The sequence below is a fragment of the Eleutherodactylus coqui genome, chromosome 1 (assembly GCF_035609145.1).
Source record: "Eleutherodactylus coqui strain aEleCoq1 chromosome 1, aEleCoq1.hap1, whole genome shotgun sequence".
In the NCBI taxonomy this organism is placed as follows: Eukaryota; Metazoa; Chordata; class Amphibia; order Anura; family Eleutherodactylidae; genus Eleutherodactylus; species Eleutherodactylus coqui.
Window position 1 is genome coordinate 93316144 of NC_089837.1, and position 9936 is coordinate 93326079.

At 41.3% G+C, this 9936-nt stretch overlaps 1 protein-coding gene across 3 annotated transcripts in view; it reads left to right on the top strand.

The window, feature by feature from the left end:
• Window positions 1–4573, top strand: part of RYK (receptor like tyrosine kinase) — a 126433-nt gene extending 121860 nt beyond the window's left edge. For all 3 annotated transcript variants that reach the window (XM_066598098.1, XM_066598100.1, XM_066598101.1), the window contains one exon: window positions 306–4573. In XM_066598098.1, coding sequence (XP_066454195.1) covers window positions 306–417 — 112 coding nt within the window. In that variant the 3' untranslated portion in view covers window positions 418–4573. The remainder of the gene's footprint in view (window positions 1–305) is intronic.
• The last annotated feature ends 5363 nt before the right edge of the window (window positions 4574–9936 follow it).

Below are 9936 nucleotides of genomic sequence, written 5' to 3' on the forward strand. Positions count from 1 at the left end.
AATAACTAGCCAAGGTGACATTAGCTCACTTATATATACTGGGGGGCTAGCTACATAATCAAAAAAATCACTGGGGTCTCCCTTTTAATTTATGAACAGCAAACTATTGAACGACCCCCATTGCTGCAATCCCGGTTCGGCACAGTCTCTAGGGGCTCCGTAAATTTGCTCTTTCAAATTGCTCTTCCGATTTTAAACTGTTCTCCACATCTTCCAATACAGAGCAGGTGTCCGTTGTGTTTGCTGCGGTGTTTTTCTGTTTATCCTGTATTATGTCTAACTTTTTCTACTTTCCTGTTCTCTAGGTTTGCAGTCATGGCATGCTGCTGGGCTCTGGACCCTGAGGAGCGGCCAAAGTTCCAGCAACTGGTACAGTGTCTAACCGAATTCCACTCTGCCCTCGGAGCATACGTGTGAGCGGAAGACCTTACTCCTCCGGAATAACACTGCATGGACTCTATAGAGCTCTCACATCACAGTGCCTTAGGATACTATGTTAATCTTCATTTTTTTTTTACTTTTTTTTTTTTTTTTGTAAAATACTTTTATATCAAGTATTTTAGTTACTAGACTCTTTTTTTGGGGGGTGGATTGAACAGAGGAACACTACTTCATCCGGCCTTTCTTGCAAGACATTACAAATTTGTTTTCTACAAAGGACACTCGATACCATAAAGACATTGTATTTTATAAATATTGGACATTTTTATTGTATTTTAACCCTACCCCTTTTTGTTACACTTTTTTTTTTAATATATAGGACCTTTTTATTTTGTTTTTAATAATTGGTATGTGTTTGGACGTCTTTAAGATGCATTGTTCCTTTGTAAAAGGGTGAAAAGATAAGTTATAACACTAGACAATGCCTCATTATGTATACTTCTGTTGACTTTGTTGCATCAGTTCACTTTGTATATAAAGGATAACTTTGTTTTCTACGATGCTCACACTACATCAGTTGTACGGTACACTTATACATCTATTTACTGGTTTGATGTTTTTTTTTCTGCAGACTGTTGCTTTTCCTTCATGGATTCAGAATGCATTATGTATGGTTTTTAGTTTGACAATATTCAAAAAGCTATAACGCTTTAGATTTTCATTTAGAACATGGGTGAAAATATACAACAAAGGTTTCACAGCTTAAGGAGACTGAACCTCGTGTTGGCGGGGGTCGTTGTCCGTAATTAGTAGCAGGACTAGTGGGTAAACCACTCTTGTTGAGTCCAAGGCATCTGGATAAGAAAATAACCAACCGCTTATGTCTTGTTACTCCCCAACATACCTGCACGCTTCTGTGCGCTGACGTAAAAGACTGACCAATGGACAGGATGGAAGGAGTCTGTTCAGTATTTGGCTCTCCCAGTCTCGGCCCATGAACAGCAGTTATGTGAAGGCCCCACTTTCCCGGGAAACCTAGTTGACAGCTTGTCATACTGAAGTCCGCAGATCTTAGTGATGCGATATTCCCTTCCACTAGAATTACACGATGACATGACCAACTCTGGTTCACAGGCAGATGAATAGTATCTCCCCTAACAAATCATTAAATTAAATCCTTTCCTGATGTCCCAAGAGCAGAATCGGGCACCAGATACTATGACTGGTTAGAATGTGAAATGGTTTTGTAATTAGATATTTCATTGGATCAGTATTGATGTGTTGTTGATGGTTACATTTCTTTTGTAGTTTTTACCTTTTACCATCAATCTTTATTTGTAACAGCATGTTGCCAGGAGAACAACATGTAACAGCGTCTACAGTGAACACTAAGACTGGCTTCACATTGGCCTAAGCCTATTTACGTGCGCATTTCCGTGCCTGGGCATTGCAGTTTTGTGCGCAGTTTACTGTACGTTTTTTTGTGCACGCATGCCCTGCAATACGCACAAAATACATCATGCTGCATGTTTATTTGTGCTTAATACGTTTGTGAGCGAACCCATTTAAATGAACAGCTTCTATTCACTGCGTATTAAGCCCTAAGGCTATGTTCCAATGGGGCACAAGTGCTGTGGATTTTCTGCAGTATTTACAGTGGTAGCACCGCGTCAACAAGATTTTTTTTTTTTAATCTAGTCCACAGGGGTTAATCTACACGACTTTGTACAGATTTTACGCTTTGGAAAATCTAAAGCATTTCCGTCTTATGAAAACATACCCTGAAGGTGCGCATACACATTTGACTTTAAAGGCCTTTTACACTGCCAGATAATTGGGCAAAAACATTTGGCAAACCGGCCAATTACCTATTGATGATGTATCCTTAAGGATAGTATTTTCCCTGGAAAACTCCTTTTAATGAGCGTATAAACAATCATTTTACATAGGTCTTGCTCTATCTTTCGACTGATATATGCTGGTGCCTCCCATAGACTCCTATGGGAGCTGGAAAAAAGGGAGGAGGCAGTTGAGCAGCGTCCAACGCAGGGAAGAGCTTGCAGGTGCCTCTATTTATTCATTTGAAGTCATTCCAAGGATTTGTGCTGAGCGAGTGCTTTCCAGGCTGCGGCTTATTTTTTCGCTAATACGGCGCACCCGGCCGCATGAATAGATGAGAAAACGCTAATTAAGCTGAAGACTTGATCGCATCTTTTCTTCATTCACGCGATTTAATAGCTCATGTAGGTCACTGCAAAAACCGCATATGCTCGTGTGAAGGAGCCCTCAGCACGTATGTGTATTTCAGTCGCGTAAATACGCAGCGTATTTATATGACTGAAATATGCATATTGCCTGCGCACTTGTTTGCATGTGTAGTCATATGCATTTGAAAAAAATGCACCCCTTGATTTCATTAAGCAATTAATTTTTAGCATGGGTTATTTTAGTAATACGCACCAAACTAGGACATGCCGTTTTTTGGGGGGTTTTTTGACACAACCGAAATATCCTGCATAAATACAGATATGAATAAACCCATAGGAACTAATGGCTTTTATTCACTATGTATTTATGCCTGTGTGAATGAGATCTTAAAGTGAATAATTAGCCACAATTTCAGCCATAACGCTTATTTGTCGGCTGCGTTTTAACAGGGAACAGCCCTTTTAGATGACCGACCGCCCTTGTCTGGAAAGACGTTAGCTGTGTTTGGGATTTTGGCCAATAACACTGTGCAACACAATTTTTGTAACTGATAAGCTGCTTCTAGTAACTTTAGCGCGCTGAATTCAAATATATCCGTTTTTTTTTTCTTGCCACGTAAGGTTTTCCAATTATGGGGAATAATGTAATCCAATTGCCATTGTATTGTACTTTTTGGAAATATGCCTATGCAATTAATCCAGTCGGCTCGCCATTAACCTTGCTTAATAAGAAGAATAACAAACGTGACTCTGCAACTATTCCGCAATCACTGTTACTCACTGCCCGCTGACTGAACCCTATAAGGGTAGGTTTATGTAACATACAGGGTATGTTTCCACGTGGCAAAAAAAACACTGTGCATCGTCCACCAGTAAGTTGTAATTAATGAACTGTGATTTACAGGTCATTGGTTAGATTAAATACAAGAATCACAATCCTAAAACAAAAATACATATTTGGTATCGCTGCATCCGTAAAAGTCCAATCTATCAAAGTAACTCATTATTTACCCCACATGGTTAACGTCGTACGGAAAAAAAAAATAAAGAATGCCAGAAATGTGCTTTTTTTGGTCATTCTGTCTTCAAGAAAAAATGCAATAAAAAAAATATCTAAACGTCAAATATATTCCAAAACGGCACTAACACAAACTACAGGACGTCCTGCAAGAAATGACCCCTTATATGACTATGTGGATGGAAAAATAAAAGTTATTGCGCACAGAAGGTGGCGTCAGAAAATAATTTAAAAAATTAAATGTCTTTGACAAAAAATGTACAGCAAAAATAAAAATCATAGTACTCGTACTGACCCATAGAATAAAGTTATGTCATTTTTTGTTGCAGTCTGAACCGTAGAAACAAGACGCACCAAATATAGTGGAATCTTGTGTTTTTTGTTTTGTTTTTTTTCCATTTTATTCCACTTATAATGTACTGCAAAACTTTTAAAAAGTTCTATGGTACATTAAATGGTACCACTGAAAAATACAACTCGTCCCGCAAAAAGCAAGCCCTCAGACAGCGACGTTGATGGATAAATAAAGGAGTTACGGTTTTTTAAAACTAGGGGAAAAAGGCTTGGGCTCACTAAGGGGTTAAATTACTTGAAAAGGAGACGTACCAGCTATTCAGTTTTACCAGTGTAATCAGCAGGTTTTAATTTGTGAAATTTTTTTAAAAATCTGTTGCACAGTGTTATTGGATAAATTCTCTTTTGTTCGTAACCATGTGTGGTCTGATTCTACATCTAGAACTTCCAAAAGGGCCAAAATGTGTACGGCTGTCTGCGCAATGATCGTTCATCAGACACTTACTGCTATTTAAGGTGTAGGAGTGACTTAAGCAGGTTCTCCAGTTGGACCTCTCCATAGGGCAATTGAAAAAGTTGGATTTATGACTGATCAGTAGCCCGACTCCTCATTGAACATATAGACCAAGGTTCCTTGCACTTGATTAAAAAGCTTTCTTGTTGATTTCTAGAACATATGTCCATGTTTTATTGAATTCAGTGGTAATTGGATGGATTTCAAAGACTGGAAGAAAAAAAAATATATATCCCCATAAATAGTCCCACTTGACTATGGGAAAGTGCCGTTAATGGTGCAGTGAGTGCGGTAGAGCTGTAATAAAATATGACCCGTGAACAAAAGTGCTGCTGTTTGAAAAGTAGCCATTAAGTATGGGATCTTTGCCATTTACCAAGTGCCAGGACCATGTTTAGTTTTTAGGGGTTTTGTCATTAAAACAAAGCCCAATCCCACAGCTGGGCCCTGCCTAAAACAGCGAGCAAGGGTATACTCTCCTCTCCTGGGGGCCCATGATGCAGCTGATATCAGCTGTGACTTCCGGGTAGAATTGGTCCGCACATTCCTGGCATCGTGGTGGCCAGGATACGAGTGCTGCTGCCTCTGATTGCCCGCAGAGGTCATATGCTTCCTCCAGCCTGTCTACCCAGAAGTCATCACCGATGCCGGCTGTCAGCTTTGGCCCCCTAGCCCTAGAAGAGGTAAGTGTACCCTCATGGTTATTTCAGGCAGTGTCCAGCTTGGGGGACAGTTTTATTTTAATGACAAGACACCTTTAAAGTATTGTTGGGAGAGTCTTTGTTTCTCAGCCATTATTAATGGAACATTATAACAGTTTCAAAATACTGAAACTTAAGAACAGTGTCCGCTGTAGGCGGCCGTGGATCGGACTTCTTCCATGGACCCGCAGCAAAATAAAGTGTGCTGCGATGTAATTTTTTAAATTTATTTATTTAAATTTTTTTTTTCTTGTCCCAGACTAAAAGGCCTGCAAATCCGCATGCTTAGATTCAGCTGCAGGCACCCATGATTGTCTATGGACGGCTTGAACTGCGGGTGAGCTGCACAGGTGCCCTGCGCAGATTCCGCAATTCACTTCCGCCTATGGACATTGGGCGTTAACCCTTTGCAATCCAATTTTGGATTCAGGGTTTCCTAGGGCGCTTTCTTTCTGCCAATATACAATGGTGCCATCTGCTGTCTAGAGCCAGTACTGCGGTATGTGACAAGCTGGAAAGGCCCCGACAACAGAGCGGCCAGTAATCTACAATAAGAATACCCTGGTGGACGTCTTCAGACATCTGAGCTGCCCAGGCTTCAATCAGAATGTCTTTAGACGTCAGACAGTGGATTGGAAAGGTTTAATCTTGGAAAAGGCCTCTTCAGTCAGATCTGTTCATCGTTCTACTTAAAGCAGAGTCTTATTTATATCACATGACCCCAGTGAATACAGCAGTAATGTTCATGCTGTGCACTGACTCACATGGTGGTTTAATGAGAATATTGTCACATTTGGGTTCTCTGGGATTTTGGTGCATTTAGCAGGTTGAGGTCTGGCGTGCTGCAGGAGGTGCCGCGACTGTAAGGCTCGGTACACACAGCGCACCGTTGGTTCAGTGTTTTAGCCACAGCTAGGGGTGAATCTATGAAAGCGGTACAAATCTTTCCCTTATACTTCTCATGTTATTATCCATGCATGGTTTTGGCATTAATATCGCACTGTGAATGGGGAACTAAATGCAGTTAAATCCATTTTTCTCATTGGCTTGTGATGCTATGTTGCATTGTGAGTAGTTTGTCATTTGCAGTACTATCAACAGTTAGGGTTGTATTTAACAGGTACAGGCTTCTAATTAAATGACAAAGAATTATCCAAATATATTTTTTTAATATGTTGTGAAATAAAAATATATATATTTAAATTTGCTGTCGGATTTTGTAGAAACGGGTTTATTATATTCAAATGCCAACAAGTCTTGGGCCGCTTTCACATCTGCGTCAGAACCTCCGGGTGGGCGGAAAGCAGCCGGACCCCATTATAGTCTGTACAGAGACTGAGCCGTTCAGCTGTGGGGATTCCGCTTTCCTGCATGCCGAATGGAGCAGGGAAGCAGATATGAAACCACCTTAAGCTTCATTAACTTTGGGTTCTATGCTCCTTCTGTCGTATTCATCCAGTGTCCCATCTGAAATGCTGAAAATGGCATTTAGATAGGACCCTGGATGGCTCCATGGGCTGTCATCCTTAAAATGCAGACCATAGCTGCAAGGTTTTGCTGTAGTCAAACATATCAGAACCTGTGACAGAGCAAACTGCTAAAATGAACATTTTTCATCTATTTGGGTACTATGCAAGAGCTGTATATATACTGAATGACAACTTGATTAGAGACACCTGCCTTTTCACAATTGGAGCTTCCCTGTATGGAAATTAAACACGTGACCCTGAAGTGCAGCATAAAATCAAGTGAGCAAGTGCGAATTTGCATTAGAATGGGAAATTCGAACAATCTGAGCAACTTTGAATGAAGCCTGGTCAGTGGTGCTAGATTTGCTAAAGTCAGCATTTCCAAAAACTACTAACTGCGTAAGGTCTTCTCATGCAACTCTGTCGAAAGTATACAGAGAATAAATCAAGTAAAATGCCCAACCACAGGGGATCCTGTGGACCTAAACAACAACAACAACAACTCCTCACAATAGTTCAGAAGACTGAAGAATTGTGCTGACGACCAGGCGGTGCTCAGTCACGCACATTGCAGCCAAAGAACTGCTGGTGCTCCCACGAACGTGGCCGAATGCACAACTGGTCGTTCCTTAACATGGATGGCCTATAACAGCAGCCAACTGGTTGGAGTGCCATTATTAAGAGAAACCGAAAAGCAAGACTCCCATGGGTAAAATAGTACAAAAATGGGAAAACAACTGAACAGTGAAAAACCACCTAGTGGTTCACCAGCGTGATAGGAGGGTCAAAATTTGGTGCAAGCCGTATAAATCCTTCCTCTGGGTGCCAACTGTTCAATCTGGTGGAAATAGAGTAATGGTGTGGGGAATGGGTTCTGATATGAGGGTTAAAATTCTAAGTGCAACACCAATCGGCCCACCCCACTTGCCCCGTTGCCGGCCGTAAGAAGAGACACCACACACAGGAGTCTGGTCTAGCTCCTCACACGGGAGAAAAAACTGCGCACTTTATTACAGATTACATGAGATCTTATACCCTCTGCCCTCTCACCACCAAGGGGTGATGGGCTTATAACCATATATGGGCAGTCCGGTTTTGCGGACTGAGACAGTGAAAATCATATAACAGTCATGTACATTTGAACATCTTGATATCTTGTTCCAGCGCTTCTGGGAAATCGGCCAAGTACATGCGGCCTTGTCTGGTTCCGTATCTTCTCTGAATTTCCTAGAACATCTCTCTCTGCCTTGAGATATCTGATGTAAGGTGACATTTAAGTTTTTTTTCTCATTTGGAATTGAATAAAACTTGCATATAGGTATAAAAGCATAAAAAACACATATGGCAATATATATATATATATACCCTCACAAACCCCCCTAAAAAACTTAATATGGAGATCAAGTATCAGACCTTGCACTCTTCCTCGGTCGTCTCTCCCTTACGTCAGGGTTTCTCCACTGCCCGTAAGTCCCTACTCCTAAAAGGGAGGGATCCCTACCTCACCTCAGAAGGAGGCCATGGATTCCCTGGGCTTATTTCCGGGCCTCCCATACCCTCTATCTGTACAAGTTAACACCCCACAGGGTGTGCCCTAGCCTGAACCTAAGGTCTTCTGCACTTTCCCTAGGCAAATGGGAAGTCCACTGACAGTCCATCTTATGAGACTGAGGCAGACACAGTACTAGTCCATCTCTCCATTCTTCTGGTAACGTACCTGGTTGGCATTATCGGAACTGGCTCTTCATTTTTTTCAAACAAGGGAAATTTTGGTCACATTATCCAGTCCCTTACTCATACTCTTTGATCAAAGGGAAAATACACATACATGAAATTACATACCCCACCTCTTTCTGCTAAAATCATATCCACGGCCACTCTATTTTGGAACGCCATGGATGCAGTGGGCCCTAACTGGTCAATTAACCCTTGTAAAGCATCTCTGGTGTAGTTTACAAACCTCTGCTGATTGTAATAGATATAATTCATCTAATCTACATTATTATTAACAGTGACAATAGCAAATGAGGAATCAAAACCTGCTTTGACATGATCTCTAGAATTAAATTCATCTGGCACCCCCCTTGGCACTCCTATTGCATCTAGGTATACATGTGGATCAACGTTACCACCTGGAGCGTCAATTTCTCTCTTAGCACGATGCGGTGTTGGATTCTCACCCTCAGTGTACTCTTCATATTGCACATTTGATTATATTAATTTGTTCTGAAACAGGGGGCTAGTGTACAGTAGTCAAAGGTGTGTGTTAGAGGAATTGTACCACATTATAGCATGTAAAGGATATACAGGATCATGAGTTTTTTCAGTGCGAAGTGTGGATCCAAGTGGGCTTTCCTTCGAGCTTGACTGCAGTTGGGTGAACAACATCTGGTAGGGACATTCAAACTGGGTTTCTCTCAAACTTTTTTACATCTGGTCACCTGGTTTTAGATTGTGACACTCATCTGTAGGACCTGGTAGAAAAGCAGAGACTACAGAATACATTACTAACAATTCCTTGGAGAGACCTATGACAACATTAACAAGAGAATCATTCCCCAAACTCTGCTACTGTGGCATGTATCCTCCTGGAAAAAAGAAAAACTAATGGAAAACACTCAATTCAAAATTTTACCATTTTGTTCATTGCCTTTTGTATCTACTTTCCCCCTACTCCGTGGACGGTAGGGTGTGTGAAAAGCCTGGAATATACCCAAAACAGACATGATGTGTTGCATTATTTCACCTGTGAAGTGTGTACCTTTGTTTGACTCAATCACTTCCGGTGCCCCATATCTGCAGATTACCTCATTCATGAGCTTCTGTGCGGTTACCTGCTTATTTACTTTGGTAACAGGGTAGGTCTCCAACCTGAAAAACATCAACAACAAGCACATATTCATGCTTCCCAACAAGTGGGAGCTGAGTGTAGCCAATTTGCAATCCCTGAAATGGGTAGAGTGGTCTAGGCAAGTGTGGTATGGCAAATTTTACTTCTGCCCTGTTGCTTACGGCAAAGATCATGCAAAATTGGACAAATGATGCAGCAGCTACAGAAAACCAAGGAGCCACCCGTCCTTGTTCAAGCGTCGACATCATTACTGCTTTGGGAGGTGCGTCTTTCCATGCGTCAGCTGGGCCATTATGAGGCACAGGGACTATGGTAAGCAAGTGCTGTTGACTGTTCACCATACGCTGTCCCTTTTTAGTCCATTTGTAGTTTTAGTCAAAGTCCAAAGTTATAATCAAAGTCCAATGTTTTTATCAAAGTCCAAGTGTAGTCAAAGTCCAAAGTTATTATCAAATTCTTCTTTTCTTCTTTCTTCCACGGCTTGAGGGCCGCTGCCTTTGC